The 22,252-nt window shown below is 49.5% G+C and overlaps 1 protein-coding gene and 1 long non-coding RNA gene across 2 annotated transcripts; one reads left to right on the forward strand and one right to left on the reverse strand.

Moving 5' to 3' along the window:
* The first annotated feature begins 8 nt into the window (after nt 1-8).
* LOC127693715 (uncharacterized) lies at nt 9-3,374 on the forward strand. Its single transcript, XR_007979735.1, has 3 exons — nt 9-164; nt 252-314; nt 3,291-3,374. It is a non-coding gene; the product is annotated as an uncharacterized LOC127693715 (long non-coding RNA).
* Inpp5k (inositol polyphosphate-5-phosphatase K) lies at nt 1,435-21,394 on the reverse strand. Its single transcript, XM_052194788.1, has 12 exons — nt 21,167-21,394; nt 19,171-19,278; nt 18,802-18,910; nt 15,349-15,465; nt 14,823-14,998; nt 14,133-14,244; nt 12,940-13,049; nt 4,469-4,658; nt 3,356-3,493; nt 3,023-3,106; nt 2,789-2,893; nt 1,435-2,630 (listed from the first exon to the last, which is right to left on the reverse strand). The coding sequence occupies exons 1-12, from the start codon at nt 21,217-21,219 to the stop codon at nt 2,571-2,573; spliced, it is 1,362 nt and encodes a 453-aa protein (XP_052050748.1). The 5' UTR covers nt 21,220-21,394; the 3' UTR covers nt 1,435-2,570.
* Nucleotides 21,395-22,252: the final 858 nt, after the last annotated feature.

Here is a 22,252-nt window from a genome sequence, read left to right on the forward strand (position 1 = left end):
TCAGGACACAGCTGGAGCAGGCCAGGTCTGATTGGGAGGTCTCTTGGCCAGAGGGTTGGGGCAGGAAGAGGAGGGGCTGAAGGCTGGAGGAAATGCCTGTTGTCTCAGGTAACCAGAGAAGCTGATGCATCCACCCAAGAGGGACCCTGGGCTCCAGGTCAAAGGTTAGCAGACAACCCCCCCAGCCCCTTCCCAGCGGAGCCTTGGCAGGGCCTCTCAAGCTAAGCTGCCCTCTCTCATCTTTCCACAAGCCAAGAGGATCCCTTAGCAGCACTGACCCTCCTGACGTTCCTGAAACTTGGCTGCCTCTAAAGGTAGTGGACCTTACACCAAGTTTTTTGTTGTTGTTGTTTGTTTTTTAAAAGGTGTTTGACTGTGAATTTTGTCTGGTGCTGGTGGGATAGGCATGTATTTACCACTTGACTACATCTCATTTTTTGGAGGCCAAGGCTGGTCATGCTGGGCAGAAGGAACTGTTAGGAACAGCAAGAGGCCTCTACCCTACCCACTTCCAGAGCCTCCAGTTAAGTTCCTGGGTTCCTTGGGTCTGTACCCCCTCTGTTTATTTTCAACTGCACCACACCCCCACCCTCATCCCCACCCCCTCAGTGTTCCTGTTTTTCTGTCTTCATTGTTGCTAAATCACAGCTGACATTTTCCTGGCCTAGAACTGAGCTCTGGGTCTCCAGTCGTTCCTTATAGGAAATGAGAACGAACAGGGAAGTCAGGGGGAAACGGACTTTTCCAGAAGGAGAAGCTGGCACCGGAGGAGCAGAGACACGGTGGGCCTGCCTGACACTGATGGCTGGGCACCTTCCCTTCTCTCCCTCAGCTTCCTCCGCCCAGGAAAGGCCTCTAAAGCTTCCTTCCTTTGGGAAGCACATCTATCCAGAGCAGGCTCATCCTAGTGGCCACACAATGGCTCTTATCAGTCTCAGAGCCAGGCACCGAGACCCAGCACACACCAAGTCTCACATATTTCCTGTTTCCACCCAACGGGTCAGGGCCCAGAACAGCCATATCCTGACTGGGGCCTAAGAGGGAGAGCAATCCCCTTCCTTTTCCGCCTCTCAATCACAGCTAAACTCACCCTTCCCAGTTCAGGAGGGATCCTGCACCAGGACACCAGTGCAGTGGTATTTCTAAGTGTAGGAAGGGTAGAAGTGAGTTTGTGGAGAAGAACTAGGGGCCCTGGCCCCTCGAGCAAGCCCCAGGGCTTCATGAGTCAGAACAGCGATACTGGTAGTGTTTTGGAAGGGTTTTGGGTCTTAGCAATAGCTCTCTTAGTGACTTGTCAACAGGTATCATTTGCACTTTCTAGATAACTGAAGCCCCTGTGGAGTAAGGTAGGGTAGGATGGATCGTAGATTAAAGTCCAGTCTCCAAGCCCCATTCCTAAATTCTGGTCCTTTTGCCCATCAAAGGAGTCACACATGAGTGTAAAAGCAATATTTATAATTATCTTCCAATATAACAACACACAGAGAACAGACAGCCACGCTCACTAGAGGCCTGGGGGCATTCGTAACACCCGGTGACTCCCAGGAGAGAATACAGAACCTGGAGCAACTGGAGTGACTCTTAGGTCACTGGATGGATGTGGGAAAATCAGGGCAAGGCTCCCTGCGGTGTCTTCTCCTGGGAGAAGAGGCACTGAGTCACCGTTGGTAGAAGGCAGCTGGCAGGAATGGGGCAAGCTCGATCGACATGGCACCTGGAGAAGGCCGAGGCTGCTGCTTGCCGCTAAGTCTTTCAGAGTGCTTTGAACCTAGCTCCTCTGCTGCTTCCCATTTCTAGGGTCCAGCAGGGCCCAGAAGGAGGGCAGCACTTTGCCAATAAAGATGAGCTTGATCTGAAGACCACCCTAGAGGACAGTGGCCATGACTCCTTCACCACTTGCCAGCTCCGTAAAGGGCAGGTGGGGCCATGCGGTCGCATTCACCCGCAGAAGCTAACCTGAGGCCCTGGGGCTTCCTGGTCAGATCCCACTCTCCAGAGTAGAGTTGGGCATCACTACTTCCATCATAGTGCTTTAGCTGAAAGCAGGGATCTCAGAACCTCTGCTCATCCCCATGGGGACAAACCATGAGATGCCAAGACATTTGGAACCCAGTGCTGTTCGTGCCACCCAACTTACACTCCCCCCACCCCCAGGCAGCCCAAGACCCAGGATGGTGTGATAGGAATGCAGGCCTGTGCCAGATAGGGCATGTGCCTGGCACGACTGCTTGGATGTGAGAGGGAGTGTTTATGTGTGGATGAAAGGGAGAGAAAAGAAATGGCATGCAAGCTAGTGGAAGCAAGCAAATCTATATGCAGGACTGTCTCGAGTCTTCACCATTGACACACTACTCTGTTTCAGTCATATCTGTAACAAAAACCTGTATTAAAGGGCCAGTTCACCGGGCCTGGAGAGAGCAGAGGAGTCTGGCTGAGGGCCCCTGGGAGGCGGGGAGCTGGAGTATACTCAGAACCTCTTCAGGGGCTGGGCCAGAGCCAGCGGCTGGCAGTGCTGAGGCAGAGCTTCCAGCTCTAGCCTCCGCCCTGGATTCACTCACTCCCATCTGCGCTCAGATCTGTGGCTCAGGCTCACAAAGTGTGTCCTCTGTCAAAAAGGAGCGAAACGGGATCTGCAGGGGTAAAACGCATAGCAGAAGAGGTGAACAGAGTTCTTTGCCTTCCTAGTGCCCCACCCAGCGCTCAACAGATAGAGCTCTCTCTACAGGCACAGCGCACCTCCCAGACCCTTCAGAGTAACCTTCCCCTTCTCCCAACAGCAACCACTTACCTTGAAGGGTTGAGTTATCCCCACTACAGAGTGTAGGTTGTTGCTATGGTAACAGAGAAGAAACTGATCCTCAGTGTTAGGGAGAGCACTGATGTTGATATACACCTGGGGCAACAGGAATGGGGTCAGTTCTAGGGCCCTGGGCCCTTCCTGGTATAATAGTAAATTATCTAAACACTTTCTTCCTTCCAGAAGACAAGAATGCTTAGGCAATTCTGCTTGTTGGAGATGTACCTGGTTTGGGTTGTTACCACAGGAGACTTGGTTGTCACCGACCCAGACGTAGGTTACATAGTCATTAATGTGGCGCATTCCCACCTGTGAGTGGGGATCAGGCAAGGTGGTCAGTGGGTGGTATGAGAGCTACAGAAAAATCCTAAGGAGAAGCTGATCTTACTGCCAGGGCTGGTCTTAACACTAAGTCTTCTCTTGCCTGACAGGCCCTAAGTTGGACAGGGTCCTGGGGTGAACGTGGGTAAGCTCTTTGTTTGTCTCTCGCCAGCTCCTGAAGCCCCAGTGATGGACGAACCAGGGATAATGGACTCCCCGCTTTGCCTGCCATATCACCTTGTACAGTCCGATCCAGTCCCAGGGGCTGCTGAGGAACGCTGGGGCGGAGGTGTAGCTGACCAGCATGTCGTCCTCCATGGTCCACAGGTATTCAGGCATCATGGTGATGAGCGGGACAGACATCAGTGGGTTCAGCTGTACACAGGGTGGGCGGTAAGCTGAAATCCTCAAGGCAACTCTTCCTTACTGTGTTCTGCTAGCATGGTAGGGGCAATAGGGACACCCAGAGCAGTGGGCACAGAACTTTGCTAGGCTACTTTAGCCAACCCTAGCTGCACAGTGACAATGCTTGTCCTGCCAGGGGAATGTGTCTAGAACCAGGTAAATAGCACAGAGCCCAGAACTGAGGTTGTGCACGGATACGGGAAAGGGGGCCTGGCTTAAGAAAAGAGGTCTGGGGGCTGGAGAGGTGGTTAAGAGTACTAGCTTCTTCCAGAAGTCCTGAGTTCAATTCCCAGCAAACACATGGTGGCTCCCAACCATCTGTAATGGGATCTGATGTCCTCTTCTGGTGTGTCTGAAGACAGTGACAGTGTACTCACATATATAAAGTAAATAAATACTTTTTTAAAAAAGAAAAAGAAAGAAAGAAAAGAGGACTGACAGCCACCCTCTTCCGAGGGTTCTGCCTCAAAGGCCCCACCCCATTCGGTTTGGTGGGGCAAGGCTCTGTGAGAGCAGCTGGAGAGCTGTGGAGGGCCAGCATGGGAGCTGAGAGGAGGCAGCTTAGTGTGGCCAACAGTGCACTGTTGTTAGGTGGCAAGCTATAAAGGATGGGCTGAGCTCCCTATGCAACTCGATCTAGATACAATTAGGACAAATAAAAGGGAGTTCTACTTCACACAGTAGGTAATAAGCATGACGGGGCTCATTAACCTCCAGAGAGAAAACCAGGAGGAAACAGAAGCCTATTCACAAACGGCCTCACACGGGAAGAGCCATCAACAGCTCCTCAGAAGCACTAGGATACCCGACCTGGGAGGAAAAACAATCATGGTCTCCTACAGGTGTCCCCGGAGACTGCCTGACTTTACAACCCAGCCCGGAGGGCTTGGTAGTGAGGTCAGCATAGCATCCCTCTGCCAGGTTCTGGGAAGCCCAGAAGTTCACCTCCAAGTTGAAGGTGCCAGTGACAGGCTTGTGGTCACTGATGCTGTATGCCATGTGGCTGATGTAGTTCTTCAGCGTCAACAAGAAGCAGGAGGCTTGGAGACTGGAGGCCGAGGGGCTGGCCGGGGATGGCTGCCGCTTCAACCTCCACAGGATGCGGTCAGTCCACGCAGGCTTGCGTTTTTTCTCACTTAGGATAGGGAAAAGAGTGGGAAGAAAAGGAGTTGGCGTGGGAGCAGGAGTGGGTGTCTGCTTCAGGGTCTACCAGCACTCGAACACGCATGGTACACTGGCAGGTCAGAGTATCCAACAGAAGCAGCAGGAATCAACCACAGACCCTCTGCCAAGCCCACACGTTTATGAATTAAGCTGTGATTAAGGAACAATCTATTCAAGGCACTTCTTAGAGAAAAAAACAAAGCAAAACAGAAAAGAACCTAGGTTGGGTTTTGAAGACGTAGAGACAGACTTGAATTTGGGGAATGCTTGCCACAGGCCTGTGGCTAGTGGGTTACCACTCACCCTTTACAGGGGAAACTGAGCCTTAGCATGGGAGTAATTTCCCAAAGCCACAGAGTTACTAAGCGGTGCATCCAGGACTCAAGGCCAAGCAAGCAGCATGACCGCAGAGCACGTGCTCTTAACCACCACACCAACCCTCTGAGGCTCCAGCTTCCTCATCTCAAAATGGAGATGAGGACAGTTGTTACCTCCCAGGGCTGCTAAGACAACTAGGTGACGGAACTCCTCTAGATCTAGAGCAGGCCTCTGCCTGAAACAGGCTGTGTGTAGAACTCGGTCAATGTGGTAGACAGGGTTGCCTGCAGTCCAGGCTGGTCCCACACTCTCCATACACAGGAGGATGACTCTGAACTTCTTGTCCGCCTGCTTCCATCAGCGTACAGGTGTGTGCTACTATGCCCAGTTAGTGTAGTGCTGGCTATCCTCCTGCTTCTGTAAATTCCAGGCAAGCACTCTACCATTTGCGCCATATCCCAACTCTCACTGTGATTCTTTGGTCTCAAAAGTCATCAGCCAGAGGGTCTGAATGAAAATCTTTGCAAAATTCAAAACTAAGTAAGGACAGTGCTAAGGATGGCAGAGGCAGGCGGGCCCACGGAGGCCAGTGTAACTGAGCTGAGGAGCTCCAGTATAGACAGTGACCCTGCTTCAAAAAGTGAGATGGGAGCCGGAGGTGGAGTGCATGCCTTTAATCCTAGCACTGACAAGGTGGAGGCCAGTCTGGTCTACACAGTGAGTTCTAAGATAGCCAGGGCTATGGATAGAGACCTAGCTCTACCGGACCCCTCCAAACAACAATAACAACAACAACAACAAAAAACCCAACAGGCTGAAGAGATAGCTCAGCGGTTAAGCACACTGGCCGCTCTTCCAGAGGTTCTGAGTTCAATCCCCAGCAACCACATGCTGGCTTACAACCATCTATAATGGGATCTGATGTCCTCTTCTGGTGTGTCTGAAGACAGCTACAGTGTAATCATATAAATAAAATAAATAAATCTTTAAAAACAAAAGGTCGAGGTGTAAAAGTGTTTGCCACCAAGCTTGACAACCTGAGTTCAACACCCAGAAGGCGGAAGTGAGAACCAGTTCTTAGAAGCTGTTCTTTGAGTCAGGCAGTGGTGGCGCACGCCTGCAATCCCAGCACTTGGGAAGCAGAGGCAGGCAGATTTCTGAGTTCAAGGCCAGCCTGGTCTACAGAGTTCCAGGACAGCCAGGACTGTACAGATAAACCCTATCTAGAAAAAACCAAATCCAAACCCCCCCCCCCAAAAAAAAGAAGCTGTCCTTTGGTTCATGTACCTTTGCAAATGCATCCCCATACACCAAAAATGTAAACATGTTTAATTTTTTTAAAAGGAAAAACAACTGAAGACACCAGACACTAACATCTGGCCTATATACACATTAATATTCATATTTATATTCATATTCATTCATTCATTCATTCATTCATTCATTTATTTGTATTCTCTCCCCGCTCTAAAAGGAAAAAAAAAAAAGAGTCAGGCATGGTGGCTCATGCCTATGATCCCAGCACTTAGCTGGCTAAGGCAGGAGGATCACTTTGACTTTGAGGTCAACCTGGGCTATATAGAGTTCCATGCCAGTATTGACTACAGAGTGAGCTCCTGTCTCAAGGAGGGAAGGGGCACTGGAGAGATGGCTCAGCAATAAAGAGCACTGGCTGCTCTTTCAGAGGACCTGGGTTCAATTCCCAGCACCCACAGGTGCTAACAACCATCTGTAACTCCAATTCCAGGAGATCTGATTCTCCCTTTTGATGTCTGTGGACAGCAGGCATGCATGTGGCACACAGATACAGGCAGGCCAAATACATAAAATAAAAAATAAATTAATTAAAATTGTACAAAGCTGTGGAGTGATGAAGGATGGCATTGATGCTGGTCTCTGGTAATCACGGACACATGCACAGGAGATGGGCAAGTGCGCCTACACGCATGTACTCATACATATGCACACATGCACAAACTGTCCCAACAAAAAAGTAGGCAACAACAACAACAAATAAACCCAAACAAGAAAAAAAAATGTTTTCCAGTTAGGCATGGTGGTGCACACCTTTAATCTCAGCATTACAGAGGCAGAGGCAGGTGGATCTCTGTGAGTTCAAAGTCAGTCTGGTCTAGAGAGCAAGTTCTAAGACAGCCAGCGCTACACAGAGAAACGCTGTCTCAAACAACCCAACAACGAAGAAACAACCAGCAAAAACTGCGTCCAGTCACAATGTCCAGTCTTCTGTGTCCCAACCACTTTGATAGTTCCCATCTCCCGCTTTTGACAGTCCTATTTTTACTAAAGACTTCAAAGGCACTGTTGGCTTTTAGGCAGCAGCAAATGAGGGTGATACCACGGTAAACTCACTGGCATCAGAGGCCAGCTGGAGGAAGGTTCTGGTCTGGTAATGCCAGAGCTGTGCCCTCAGGCAAATGACTTCACTTCTCTACAGCTCAGGTTCTTGAACTTTCAGATGGGGTGATAACAGCACTTACTTCAAAGGAGCTGAGGTGTCGAGGAGTGGCCAAAAAGTGGAAACTCTGGCTAAACCGCCTTCTGCTTCTCAGCCCCTAATGGTTGTTTCCAGATACCCACTTTTCTGGGGGTTTTAGTGTTTGCTCAGAGACAGGGTCTGACTATGCCCCTTGCACAGTAGGGAACTCACTATGTAGACCAGGATGACCTGGAACTCACATAGATCCTCCTGCCTCTGCCTCCCCAGTGTGGGCGTTACTAGGAAACTGCCTCGATATCATGTCCTTGGTCATCGTGAGCAGGATGCCCAACAAGGCTTACAACTTGATGAGAGCCGTGCGGATGTCCTTCTTCAAAGCCCAGGCTCTCCCCAATTCTGAGATGGCCAAGAACTCAGACCTTCTGTCAGGTAAGTGTCTGTCTCCTTCCTCTTCAGTTCTTCTCGGCCAGTTCTTTTCTTTAGCATCTGTATTGCTTATCTTTCCCGGCAAAGCTTACCATATGTCAAGTAAAAAAGATTAACAAGCAGGGTCTGCAGGGCAGGTGTGGTAGTGCATCTTTAATCCTAGCAGAGGCAAGTGAACCTCTGTGAGTTCAAGGCCAGACTAGTCTACATAGCAAGTTACAAGCCAGCAGGAGCTGTATAGAGAGACTCTTACCTCAAAACAGAACAAAAACCAAAACCACGCAAATCAAAGAGAGTTGAGGAAATTCTTTTTGCAGCACTGGATGGAACCCAGGGTATGTGGTAGGTAACTATCACTGAGCTATACCTCCAGTTCCTTGACTTGGTTGTTTGGCAAATAAGACAGAAACAAAATACAAATTAAATATATTCAAATATTATTGTATCTAGTCTTCAAGTTCTACATCTCTCATAATTTAAAAGTGGATCCTTAGTGCACTATGCACTGTGACACCTGTCTTATTGACTGCTCTAATCTTTCCAATAGTGCTGTCTTTCATTTTTTAAAAAAGATTTACTCCCTTTTATTTTATGTATATGGTGTTGTCTGCATGTAAGTTTATGTACCACGTGCACACAGTGCCCAAAGAAGCCAAAGGTGTCGGGTCCTCTGGAGCTGGAGCAACAGACGGTGGGTGCTGGGAACGGGAGGAACCTGGGTCGGCTGCAGTTGTAACCCTCTGAGCAGTCTCTCCAGCCCCATGGTCTGTCTTACCAGTCACAGTTTTTCTAAAGCTGAGACAGGCTACTCTGCTGTAGTGGAAGCTGGGCGCTGGCCCGCGGCTTGTGCTTTCACTGTACTCTCCTCCGCCCTCACCTCTGTGAACCTGCTAGCTCCCTTCAGAGCAGCCAGAGCTGTCTCCAGTGTCCACCAACCTCATGAAGGCTATCTGGATGAATGGTTTCAATATAACTGTTTCTCAAATGAATGAACATGCCTTTACTGTCAGAAAACTAAAGTTAAAACGAGCAAGATTCTCTAGATTCTAAAACAAACAAAAACCAAACCAAACCAACCAACCAACCAACCAACCAACCCACACACACAGAGCCAATCTACTGACCCCAGAGCAGCTGGGGCACATGATACTCAGTGTCTGTGTGGGAGAGTACTTTTCGGCTGGGCAGTGGTGGCACACACCTTTAATCCCGGGAGGCAGAGGCAGGAGGATTTCTGAGTTGGAGGCCAGCCTGGTCTACAGAGTGAGTTCCAGGATAGCCAGGGCTACACAGAGAAACCCCGTCTCCAAAAACTAGAGAGAGAGAGAGAGAGAGAGAGAGAGAGAGAGAGAAGAGAGCTTTCTTTCCACTTCAGCTCCCTATGGACAGCTTTTAAGTGCCTCACTGAACTCTGGGTCATGGTTAACTGGTCAGGCACTTAATGTGTCCCTGACACAAGTCTTGACTGGCTTTGATCATAATATCCTCTGCTCGGTCTGCCCAGTCTGCATCCATAATGGTTACTGTAACAACACCTGGTGCAATCCCTGACTCTAACAGGATTTCCCGCCCTGCCCTCAACCCCTCCACCCTCCCGTGTAATGGAGCTGACCTCGGTTCTCATTACATCTTGGCTCAGGGACACTGCATGGCTAATGAAAACTGCATTCTGAGCTCTGCACACAACTCATCTAGAGTCACTTTGTACAGCTAGACATAAATCACCTTCAGTCACTTAGGACAGCTACACAGGCTAGGGTCTCGTCCACCCCCAGTATACTCATCAGTGCTGCTAAAGGGCCTGAGAGCCTGCCCTTCCTGTCTACCAACATTGCTGCCTCCTTTGGTGTACTCTCCTGAGGTGTATAGCTGAGGTAAAACACTTGCCTCATATATGTGGGACTCTAAGTTCAACCCCCTGCAAAAACCAACAAACCTCTCCTTGACAAGTCTAACCGACACCTCCCCCTGCCTCTGGCTGCCAGCTTCCTTTGGCCCTTCACTGAGTTCTGGAAAGGTACTGGCTAACTCCCTGTCATTGGTGGGTCCCTTTGCTAGTCTGGCTCGAATACTGTTCTCAGGCTCCCAATTAAAACACAGGCTGGACACTGTGCTTATACCTGGGATGAACATAGATTAGACCAGGTTCCCTGCTCTGGGTATCAGGTTTTTTTTTTTTATTTTGCAGCATTAGGTAGCAAACATAGTACCTTACCAGTGAACAGCATAAAGCTCCGATTTTTTGAGACGGAGCTCAAATCCAGGTAGTAAGAAGCTTTATATTTCAGGAATAATCTTAACCCAGTCTGGTGACTGAAGAACTGTTTTCAGTGGTTCTGAAGGCCAAGCACAGAGGGATGTCTAGGCAGGAACAGTGGACATCAGGACTGAAATACTCCTGTTTAGGGCCAGAGTGTAGATTCTCAGCACTCATTTTAAAGTATATGCCTGTAACCCCAGGGATGGGATGTCTCTCAGAGACAACTGAATTCCTGTAACTCACTGATCAGCAAGACTATGACAAGACAAATGGTGACTGCCAGATTCAGAGAGAGACAATGCCTTAAAAAAAGGAAGAAAGAAAGCCAGCAAGCAAGCAAGCCTGGTGTGGTGGCACACACCTTTAATCCCAGCACTCAGGAGGAAGAGAGGCCAGCAGATCTGAGTTCGAGGCCAGCCAGGGCTACACAGAGAGTTTAGCCCTGTCTCTCTTTGTGGAAAACAAACAAACCAAAATAGGATGGAGAGCAATGAAAGGAGACACTGACCTCAGTCCACATGTACACACGAACAGAACACATCAAAAATACAAACAAAATGTAATCTCAGCCCCAAGAGGCAGAAGCATAGAATCCTGTCTTCTAGACCAGCCTGGCCAACATAACAGGGTTTCTGTGTAGCCCTCGGAATTCACTCTGTAGACCAGGCTGGTCCCAAACTCAGAGATTCGTTTGCTTCTGCCTCCTGAGTGCTGGGATTAAAGGCATGGGATACCACTGCCTGGCCAGCCCTCTTTATAAATACAAAGTTAGTAACAGCACTGTATGCCTGTTGACTATATGTGCAGAATTAAATGGTGCAAACTGTTGTGCACAATGCCTGGCACACGGTGAGAGCTCAACGTCAGTCATAACGTGCGAGTATATAACAATAAAAATCTCCATCCTCCTTAGTGGTATTTTATTTTATTTATTTTTTTGTTTTGATGCTCTCCTTTTGCTCCTGCTGTGAAGACTGGCTATGAATTATTTGTGTGTGAGTGGAGGGGGTAGGGCTCTGCTGAAGTAACCCAGGGCTTTATACTAGGCAGGGATTATCCCACAGAGATGCAGACCTAGTGCTATGCTTAGATGAAATGCTATAGGTGAAAAGCATTACCATGTCCAGAGACGCATATCTGAGCCCAGCATGTCATAGCTAAGCTCCCTGGGGGTTGTACTTACTACTAAGAGCCTATCTACCCTGTCAGACCTGGCCAACCAACTCCAGGCCAGATCTAGCTGCTTGCCAGGACTTAAGAGTCTCCTGGCAGTCTCTATCCTATGCTCAAAGGGAATTGCACCCTACTTGCTAAGGACTGAACCCAGGGCCTTGCACGTGCTAGCCGTCTACTTTACCACCAATTCCACCTTCAGTGCACACCGGAGTGTTGAGGTGCGGCCTCCAAGGCTCCAGACAGTTATCCAAGTCTACTAGGTTCCATGTTACTGCTCAAGTTCAGTGAATGGCTGTGGAGAGCAGCGTCTCCCTGCAGCTACAGTCACGTCAGCTAGTCAGAGCTTGTCCTCTTACCTATTTTCCAGCCTACTCTGTTGCCAGGCAGCCCAGTCTCTAGAGTGCATTGCCTTTTCTTGTGTACACTGTCCTAGTCATAGCCCCAGCCCTGTCTTGCTCCACATTCCTGAAATGGTGTACTCTTTCCCCATTTTGTTAGTAAGGACATTTAGGCTTTGTCAAACCATTTCCATACATGAAGCCCATTGCTCCCTTCTGCCCTGGCCTCCTGCTATTTCCCCTTTTACTACTAGGGTCTGGGTTACCCTGCTGGTGTCTCCCCACCTAGAAATATTAGCTAAGCTCCCTAAACTTGTCGGGAACCCGCTGTCAGAGTTGTTCTTGCTCTCCATTTAAGCCTCAGGTTTTGGTAGTCCCCTGCCCCTCTCAGCTCTTAGCTCTTCAGTAAGACTACCACCCACCTGAAGCAATCAGTTAGGGAATAACCAGGTACCACCCATGCTTGCTGGGTACCTAGCCCTGGGCTAAGCATATGTAAGGTCTCATCCCAGCCAGCTCTGAGTGAGTTGTGGATACTGATCCTCCCCATTTCATGAAGACCAGCAGCAGAGCTAGACTACCTTGCAGCTGGTGAGGACGGCAGTGTGCGGGCAGCCTGCACCCTCTGTATTGTGGGAGGCAGCTGGTACACCCCTCTGTATTGTTCTGGGAACTTTTTCCTTTCTTTCTTTCCTTTGGGTGGGTGTTGCCTTTTTTTCCCCCTGTTTTTAAAGACAGGGTCTCATGTAGCCCTGGTTGGCTTTGAACTTGCTGTATGGTGAAGGGTGGCTTTGCCTGCACCTCCCCAGTACAAGGATTACAGCTGTGCAAAACCACGTCTGGTTTCCTAGTATTTCTCATCAAATCACACAGTAGTTGACTCACTTTGAGTTTGGGGCAGGGGAACTTTGTAACTATCTTAGGTAACCTCTGTACCCCTGTATGAGGTCTAGAAGGCCTTGAGAAGTAGACACAGGTTCCCAGAATGCTTTGGTGCCTTCCCTCCTAAGTCAGGGCTGCCCCTGCCCTTTCCTATACCCTCTCTTTCAATAACCTTCTCCCCTATACTCCATTCTTGCTAATCCCAGCCTTCCCTCCCTCTCTCAGACCAGTCCAGGAAGCTCCTGCAGCCAGTGCCTAGGAAAGGGCCAGCAGGGTCCACTCATGCCTCTCTAACATTTCTGTTCTGTGGCATGCCCTAACCTCCACCCTGCTACTAGGGCTGACTGGCATAGCAAAACTTCCAGAGCCTCCTAAGTACTGGTGTCCTCCTCACCTGGTGTCATAGTTGCTGGAGTGCCTGTCAAACTTGTAGGTGGGGGGGAAGAGCAGTGGGCCCTCTTGGAACTCCCGGAGCAGCTGGTCATGTTTCTTGGCAATGAAGAGCTGTAGATACAGACACAGTCCCTATCTCCTCAGTCCTGATTCAGTAGGCCAGCCCATCCTCTTTTCTGTCACTGCTCTAGCAGACCCCACATCTTCTGAAAATGGGACTTTATAGGACCAGGGGAAGCAGTTGCCTGCCATTTTCTCTGCTATCTTTCCTCTGAGGAGAGCAGGTTTTGAGTTCCCACTGTCTGAAGGTTATTAGGGAGCTTGTGTCAAGAGGACATAGGAAAGCCAAAGCCCACAAAGGAGCAGTATATTCTCTTCCAAGAGGTAGCCAGGCTTGGAACAGGAGAGGCAACAGGGATACAAGAAGGCTGAGGCGTGCTGTTACGCCAGCGCTAGCCAAAGCTAATCTGGATCCCCACTCCCTGCTTTTTTTTAGGGGGATGCCAGGATTTCACACTGTAGCTTAGATTTGGCTGGAACTAATGTAGCCAAGGTGGCATCAAAATCATAACAAACCTCTTGCCTCAGTCTCCCGAGTGCTAAGATTACAGGTGTGAGCAGGTATGCCCAGCCTGGCTTTCTATTCTTGACCATGCCAATGGTTTCTCTAGGTGAAGATTAGCACTAACAATATGGCTGCCCCATCTCCTCATGCAAAACCTGGGTAGACAATTCTTCCCACCCATGGACAAAGGAGAACAGATTCCAGACAATCTGAGCACTGTTTCTCTCTGAACATTTCCCAGATCTCCATAATAGGTTCAGATTACACACACACACACACACACACACACACACACACACACACACACACACTCACATGTACACATACATGTACTCGCATACATGCACTCGCACTCTCTCACACATACGCACACACACTCGCACTCACTCACACGTACACACACACTCACACGTACACATACACATACACACACACGCTCACACACATACACATACTCACGCGCACACACACACACACACACACACACACACACTTTCTCTCTCACACACACACACTCACACTCTCTCACACACTCGCGCGTGCGTGCACACACACACACACTCACATACTCTCTCTCTCTCTCTCACACACACACACTCACACACCCCAGACCCTCGCTCACTTAATACCTGGTCTTTCTCCCACAGCTCTCTGTAGCACTTCCTGGTTATACTCTCCTGAACAAAGAGCAACCCAAAGTCCTCAATTCGAAAGTTCATGTCTCCAAACCACAGAATGAGGCTTCAGGGAAAAAAGGAGGGCAGCCTGAGGGTTTGTGCTGAGGTCAGTGAAGAGGCACAGGCCTGTTGAGCACAAGAACTGCTGAGGAGGAAAGAGCTGGGGGCAGGGGAGAAGCTAGGCTCTGGGACTCTAGGAGAGCAGCAGACGAAGGCCAGGGCTTCCCCTTAGGTCCAACAGGACGGTCCCTGGCTTCAGTGCTATTGTTTAAGTTAAAGGACTTTCCCAGATGAGCACATGGCAAACACAGGGAAGGCTCTAGCCTTCTGCTCCCAAGCTAGCCATCAGGACAAGCTAATAAACAGCCCTGGGGTAAACTCAGGAACCACAACAGTCTTGACCTGGGATGTTTACAATTGTCCAGGGTTTCTAGGAAGGACAGAGAAGCCAGAGGAAGGTAGACATCAGGCAGGCAGAGCTGGGTGGCACACAGATGGGGACATCAGGAAAGGGGCTGGGAGATGGAGCACTACTGACTGGTGGGGGTGGGGTGGGGGTGGGGGTGGGGGTGGGTTCAATCAATGCTAGCCTGGGCTGGCATGGAGGAGGGCAGGGATGATAGTTTGTAGCTTCAGGCTCACTCATGGTCCAGGATGTTGGGGACATCACATCCCTCAAATGTCAGACTCTCCAAGATTCGATCAAAATGCTCCAGGCGCTGGTCATTGTTGTACATATGGGGGGGCAGGTGGCAATTGACGATACTGATGTAGTAGCCATAAAGCTTCAGGCAGATGTTGACTCCCCCTTTGTTCCCCTGGGAGAAAAGGTGGGAAGGAGGGTGGGGAGAGACTCGGGATTGTATGTACACCCCTCGTTCCCATCCTGGGTCTGAGGAGGGACAGCCTTACCTCCCCCAGGAGCTCAGCCACAGACACACAGCTTCCCAGCTAATTCTTCCATGCACAAAGCTCAATACCCAAATCTAGGATCTCAGGAATATCCAGGCCCTGCTGGGATGGCAGGGTTGGGGTGGGTTATGGGAGTGAGTATGTAGGGTCCTAGGCTGCACAGAATATGCAGAGTCAGGTAATTTCCCCTGTTTAGCTAAGCTTCAAAGCAATGCATCCTTGTCAGCTCAAGTCTCAGACAGAGCTCAGTCCTTACCCAGTACCCGTAGAGGCCAGTAGGGGTAGATTTCGTAGAGATGATCTGGATGTAGGGCAAGTGCTGATACTTGGCAAAGACCAGTAAGAGAAGCCCCTGCATACGGACTTGAGAGATCTGCATCAGAGGGCAAAGGTCACTTATTAAACTGCGAAGGCCAATTGCATGCCTGCTATACCCAAGTAAGGACTTTTATGAGTCTGGAACCATAGACAAAGCTCTGCCCAAAAGGCTATGGAGCCCAGTTTCAGCCTTTTCCATTTTACTCTGAACTGCAAATGGTTTATTCCGGGGCTGCAGTTTCAGTTTCTGCTTATGGTCCTAGGATGGAGGAAAGGGAAGAGGCTTCCAGGGTAGCTCGCCACTAGACAGGCACTCCTCTCCCAGCCAGCTGCAGCCACGGAGCTGATCCTCTCACTCATGCTGTCCTAAGAACCCTGTAGACTTTCACAGTGTTTAGCCTCTCTTTTCAGCAATGAGTCAGGGTAACAGTACGCCATACATACTGTGAGGATATTACTTTTTAGTCCAGTGGATATCTGTGTGCAGGTGAGCATTGTGGAGGTTAACTGGGTGTCCTACTCTATCCATTTCCACCTTATTCCTTTGGAACAGGGTCCCTCACTGACCTGGGGGTTAGGCTGGTGACCAGTAAGCCCAGTGATACCTCTCTCCACTCCCCCATAGTGCTCATACTGAACTCCTAACCCACTGAGCCATCTCTCCACTCTACTCCACTTTTTGATACAGACTCTGCTTAGGTGTCCCAGGTAGATCTTTAACTGCCGATTCTCCTGCTTCAGTCTACTGAGTGCTGGGATTATAGGTATGTGCTCCCATGCCCAATTTGGCTTAGCAACTCTTCAACAAAAGCAAGAACGAGAGAGACACCTTTAGGGTGCGGTTCTGAATCTTGAGTTGACTGACAGCAACTCAAATACAATAATTCATTGACCCTACACTTACTTACCACCCCTATCCCTAATGCTGAGGACTAATTTCAGAACTCTATGCATGCTGTGTAAGCGTCTGAATACTTTTTCTATACATGTTCTAGCCCAGTGAAACAGTACTGTGAAAATGCTTTGTGTGTGTTCTATCTAGAAAGTTAGGCATGATGGCCCACACCCGTAATCCAAGCCTCAGGAGGTAGAGACAGGAGGATAAGGAGTTTAAAGCCAGTCTGTGAAACAGGAGACATGGTTGCAGAAAAATACGGAAGGCCAGACCCTGTGGCTGATCATCCACGGAGCGGTGCACGTGGCACGGCAGTGCCGACTGAGGACAGAAGCCCCGGAGCTGGGAAGTCGCCAGCTCCCACGGGAAGGCTCAGGCTGCCCACCTGTCAGGAATCGTTGTTCCTAGCTTGCTGGTGGAGGACTGAGACTGCGGGTGGCAGGGGGACTAGGGAGACTGTTTGCGGATTGCCAAAATGCCCTCCTACTAGTAGCTGCAGAGGCGGGGTGGGAAAAGGCCACCCTTAGTGACCCTCTTTCTCAGGGCTGGCCTGTCCACCACTCCAGTAGCTGTTTCCGGAGCATGAGGTGCAAAGGCCAAGAAGGAAATCTCCGGGTGGGGAGCTGTACTGGTGCCTTCCAGGAATTATGAAACCCGATCCCCAAGTCCAAGAGCAGCTCCAGCACTGCGAAGGAGTCAAAGTCGGGAGATCCCCAAACTCTTTACTGAACAAGGGAGGCACTGGGGCTGAGTCCGCTGAGGTTGCTCCGCATGTACGTACTAACCCTTAATAAGTCTTCTTAATTTTTTCTTTCTTTTTTTTTTCTTTCTTTCTTTCTTTCTTTTTTTTTTTTTGTAACAGGACTAGAACTTGTATAGGCCTAATATAAATGCCCTACTACTGAGCTATAGTTTTCTATTTTTCCCATTCACAACTATCTAATGACAACAGAAATCTGGGCAGGGTTATATTATGAGGGACCAAATCCCAGGGTCAGGACAGAAACCAAGACAGAGATAAAATTCAGGAGTGGAGCTGCAGTTAATCCTAACATGGCAGCCTCGGGCCACTGGGCTTTGGCGCAAATCCCAGTCCACCCGGTGAGCGAGCAGCAGGAAGCAGGGGAAGAGGGCAGGGAGGACTGGGAGGTGGGTGGGGTTCTGAGGAAAAGCCAGAGCCTTCCAGGGAAAGTTCCAGTGCGAAGAGACTAAGTTGGAGGAGCTCTAGGGACTGGACGGAGGTGACTAGGCACCGAAAGGGTCCTTTGCATTGGCCAGCTGGTAAATCCCCACAGGGACCGGCTATAGATGGGCTCTCCCGTCCATTTTCTCTCAGGAAAGGAGAGACATGCTTTCCGTGCCTAGCCCTTAGGCTCTCTCAGTGTCAGGAGGTCACATGAGTGGAAGGCGTTGTGCCCGAGACAAATTGGGCTAAGCTGGTGGAATGGCTCCACCCCACCCTACAGAACCCCTTGCCAATTAGTCAAGGCACAAGGAGTCTCGAAGTCTTGGGAAGGAATGAGTTTTAAGAGGCTTCTCAGTTTGTTCTGAGGCTGACAGAGGAGCGCTAAGGCTTGCGTTTCTCTTTCTCAGAGCCACACGGCTCTTGCTTCAGTATCGCTGGGCAAACTAGGTAAGTGAATTAATACTGAAGAGTAAAACTCATCCTAGAAAGGGAGCAAAGAGAATGCTTGTATTTCTGAGAAGCTGTGAACTAGGGACTCTGGTTAGGAATTTGTTCGTTTATTGTGGGTACAGGGCAGAAATAAAACCCGGGGACCTGCTGTCCTCCCACAGTCTATCTAATGAGTCCCCGAAGTGCACTGGCCCTGAGCGCATCAGAACTTGAGATTCATGTTCCCCGTGATATCAGCAGGTTAGCTTTGGGATTACCCATCAGTCTTAGCATACACTAGCACAGCAATAAAATGATAGTTTAGAACACAAGTCAGAGGTTTGAAAGATCTAGATTCAGATCTTGGAGAGCCCATGTGATTTCTGAGCTTTGGGTTTATCTGTAAAGTATTTCTATCTCGAGAGTTAAGACTGTAAAATAACATACACGGAGGGCTTATTTACAATGCTGAACATCTAGTGAGAACTCTGTAAGCTGTAACAAGTACTACACGCAAGAGATTCATGCTGGGCAGTAAGTAGAGACCAGGGGGTAGGACAGGAGTAAGCAAGAAGATATTAATAAGCTCTGATGCATTTCTACTAGGAATTCTCCCAAGGTGATAAACATCCAGGTGTGAAACTAACCCCTAGACTCATAGCTCAGACCGACTGGGACAGCACGAGACGGGCGTGAGCTCCAGGCAGCCAAGTGTTGTGTGAGGTTTAAACCTTTTGATGAATAGGAAAAAAACATGAAAAGCTGAGAGGAATGCATCAGACAAACAATTAGGTAATGGGAGAATGGGAAACGTATCAGACAAGCAATTAGAGTGAGCACAGGTGACACACATTCCTGCACTGCCCGCAAACTTAACTTACCCTGACAAAGTGCAGCGGGGAAAGCACATCCATGAAGAAACTGCTCCATGGGTCTTCGAAGGCAGCATCAGAAAGAAGGCTTATGATTCCATAGTTCATTTCCTGCAGACTGACGATTCCAAGACAGAGGCTCACCCCTGACCTGGAGGATACTGCCTCTCCAACAGATATCATCAAATCAAGAGGTCTCCTTTCCCTAGCTGTGTGGCTGTTGACCTCCAACCCATGACCATTGTTGACCCAGAACAAGAAGCACAAGACTACCCAATGGGATAAAAGCTCCTCACCTTCAGACTCTAAAGTGAGCGAGCACAGGTGACATCAGTCCTCTGCAGGGACAGGGGGTGATGGGGCCCTTCAGATACCTACCCAATGATATAGATGTCCAGATTTAGGTCTTGGTTGTTCAGTTGAAGTAGGTCACTGAGGTCCACAGTGGGGGCTGCAGAGGCCACATTCCACGTCACGACATGTATGCTGTGGAGAGGACATTAAATCACAGAGAATGGAGGTTAAGAGTTTTCCAGAGACCTAGGCATGTTTAAGGCTTCCACTGCAGTGATCATGGGAAATGCACCTGCATGTGTGGTGTTTGTTTGATGTTTGTTTGGTGTTTTTGAGGCTGTGTCTCACTATACAGCCCTGGCTGGCCTCAAGCTCCTTATATAGATCAGCCTTCTTCTGCCTCCTAAATTCTCAGATTAAAGTTGTATAGCACTATGCCTGGCTTCTTTCTGCATCTTGCGATAGGAAAAGAGGAAATGGAGCAGCACAGCTTTCGCCTTCCCTCTGATGCCCCGAAGGCAGGAATCTCTTCCCTCCAACTGGTTCTTCTAGGCAGGTCTGCAGTCGCCCATACCGGGCAGTACCTGGCACAGAGCTGCCAAAGGGAGCTCAAAAGCAGTTGGCCAGAAGGAAAGAATGATGAGTTTGAGAGGCGGGAACCTTTTAGCCCATTAGCCCCTCCCGCTACATACACCTCACTCATCCTCTAGGGCTCACTGGACATCTCTGTATGCCTGCTCCTCAACCTACCGGTGCCTGAGAGCACCGAGAAGGACTGGTTGCTTGTACATGACCACGTGTCGGGGCAATGTGAGCAGAAGCTCAGAAAGAGTGACGTTGACAGCATATTCCCTTCCTCACCCCTACCTCGGAGCCCAGCAAATTCTGCCAAGGCCTTCATGGAGCCTAGGTCCAAGTTCTGAGTAACAGGTTTCTAAATATCTGTCTCAGGAGTCTACTCTCTATCGGGAAGAGTCATCAGTTGGAGCATAATATTCTAATCTCTGCTCTCTACAACTCTCAATATTAGGAGAAATAATTAGCAGCTCTTAAACACCATGGCATCATTCATCAGAAGTTCTGAAAAGCAAAGACTTATAGAGGCCTTGAGTGAGGGTGTTGCTATAACAACACTCCAAGAAGCCCAGGCTGGCTCCAGGACAGTGCAAGCAGGAGCTCAGACTGTACAGAGATGAACCCTGTGAGTTCCAAGACTACGGAGGCACTGAAGCCCATGATCCTGAGGGCCCGCCCACAAAGGGGCGGGCAGGCCATCCTAAAACACATCTTCTCCACCAGATCCTGTTCTTAGAGGTACATATTCTTAAAGTGTGACTTGTGAAGAAAACAAAACAAAAAATTCTTGACTAGCTTAAAGCAGCCCCCTGCCTCTCCCTGAGCATATAAACAAAATAATACAAAAACCGCTTTCTCAAGCCCTCTGAGAGACTTACTTCGTCTGTTTACAGTCTCCCCCTGCTGTCCAGCAGAGGATTAAGGCAGGTAACCCTTTTACTGAATGGTTCCTTGTATTCCAAGGAACTCACTCTAAGTGGATAAAGAATAAAACTCGGGATTTGTCAACCCAATCCTCAGTTTTGATGATTAGTAGCAAATCCATGCACCGTGATTTACGCTCAATTGTACGATTAGCGGTGTTCCTTCGAGGTTAAAGAACAAGCATGAGGGCAGGCTTCACCTCGCTAAAGGATCTTATCTAAATCTGATTTCGGATTTCTAGAGATCACAGCCAAATCAAGAAGACCCCATGATGTACTGCTAAAAAATAGGAACAAAACTTCTAATCTACAGCTGAAGAGGAGAATGTTAGTCCTTAGCAGTCTAACCCTGTGTGCTCCAAAAACCAACTGGACACTTGCTTGGGGGAGCATCTGCAGCCCAAGTTTAGAGCGTGCATCGGTCCTAACATAGCTCATTCAATAAAGGCCGGACAGAATCTGGGTATCTAAACTAGGGCAGCCTTGATCCTCCTGTGATTTTGAAAACCAGCCCCACAAATCAGACTGAGCTGAAGACAGCTAACCGCCAGGAACCGACCGGCCTACACCTGCGTCCTCACCTGAGTGAAAAGCATTTCGGCGCGCTCGGCCTCCTTAGATTCAGAGCCGACATTATTCTCTCGCGGTGACCCGGCAGGTTGCTGTCTCCCCGCTGTGGCTAGTGCGAGCCGGAGCAGCCCTTAGTCTCTGGTCTCGGCAGCACTGCTCCCTCCGGATTGTTTTTCTTCCGGATTCTGACTGCGCTTCGGCTTCCGTAGGAGGAGGATCCAGAGAGTCTAGGGCTTTGGGGTGCGGTTGGGGAACAGAGGCGGGACTCTACAGCAGAGGACCGCCCAAAGGCGGAGCTGAAACTGGCTTAGAGAGGCGGGGTCATACGTGTCATCCACCCCCGACACCACACCGCCCGCACCGACGTGCGAGCGGGTGGTGGCGCCGCAGCACTCCCAGCCTGCTTTGCGTGAGGGCGCGGGCTGGAGGAGCGTTGCGGGCGGAAGTTGCTGTGGCTCGCGGACTCGGGCTCGTCCCGCTGCGCACGGTCTTCTCTGCCGTCTACCCACCCTCAGAAAACAGGAGTGAACGGGATGGGGAAGCTCACTGTAGTCTGTTCAGCCTCCCTCGCTCACACTACAAGTAATTTCTCATGTTCCTTGGTGCCCGCATAGGGGTCAGAGAACACTTCCACTCTTTTATGTAACTTGGTGCTCGTCATTTGAGTTCTTTCCATCTGAGACAGCACTTAAAGTACTGGGGCTTGTTATACAGACAAAGCTGATTCTCCGACCACAGCCGAGATTACACCACCACGCCCAACTCCAAACTAGTTTTGCTGAATACAAAGCAAAAACATGTAGGATTCCAGAGAGCCATCAGTGAATGAAAACCAAGTCGTTGCTTCTTGCATAATGATTATTTACTTGGCCGGACACTTCGATTTATTATTTCCTTTAGACCTCTGGGTCTTAACTTTTTAGGGCGGAGGGATAGTGCATGGAATCGTTTTTATAGTTATGTCTTCCCCAAGGGAAATGGAGTTTTAACATGAAACACACTCTAGAAAACTAAGTTAGTGATTTCTACCTTTTAGCACACCACACCTGTAGTACCAGCTACTCAGTGATGCCTTGTCTCAAGAAACCACAAAATCT

Source organism: Apodemus sylvaticus, chromosome 10 (genome assembly GCF_947179515.1).
Source record: "Apodemus sylvaticus chromosome 10, mApoSyl1.1, whole genome shotgun sequence".
Lineage (NCBI taxonomy): Eukaryota > Metazoa > Chordata > Mammalia > Rodentia > Muridae > Apodemus > Apodemus sylvaticus.

Coding starts and splice junctions, on each gene's coding strand:
- Inpp5k (XM_052194788.1), bottom strand. CDS start 21,219: ATGTCGGCTCTGAATCTAAGGAGGCCGAGCGCGCCGAAATGCTTTTCA. Junction 4,659..12,939: donor TCCAGCAACTATGACACCAG/GTGAGGAGGACA, acceptor CCCTATCCTAAG/TGAGAAAAAACGCAAGCCTG. Junction 2,894..3,022: donor GTGGTAACAACCCAAACCAG/GTACATCTCCAA, acceptor CTGTTGCCCCAG/GTGTATATCAACATCAGTGC.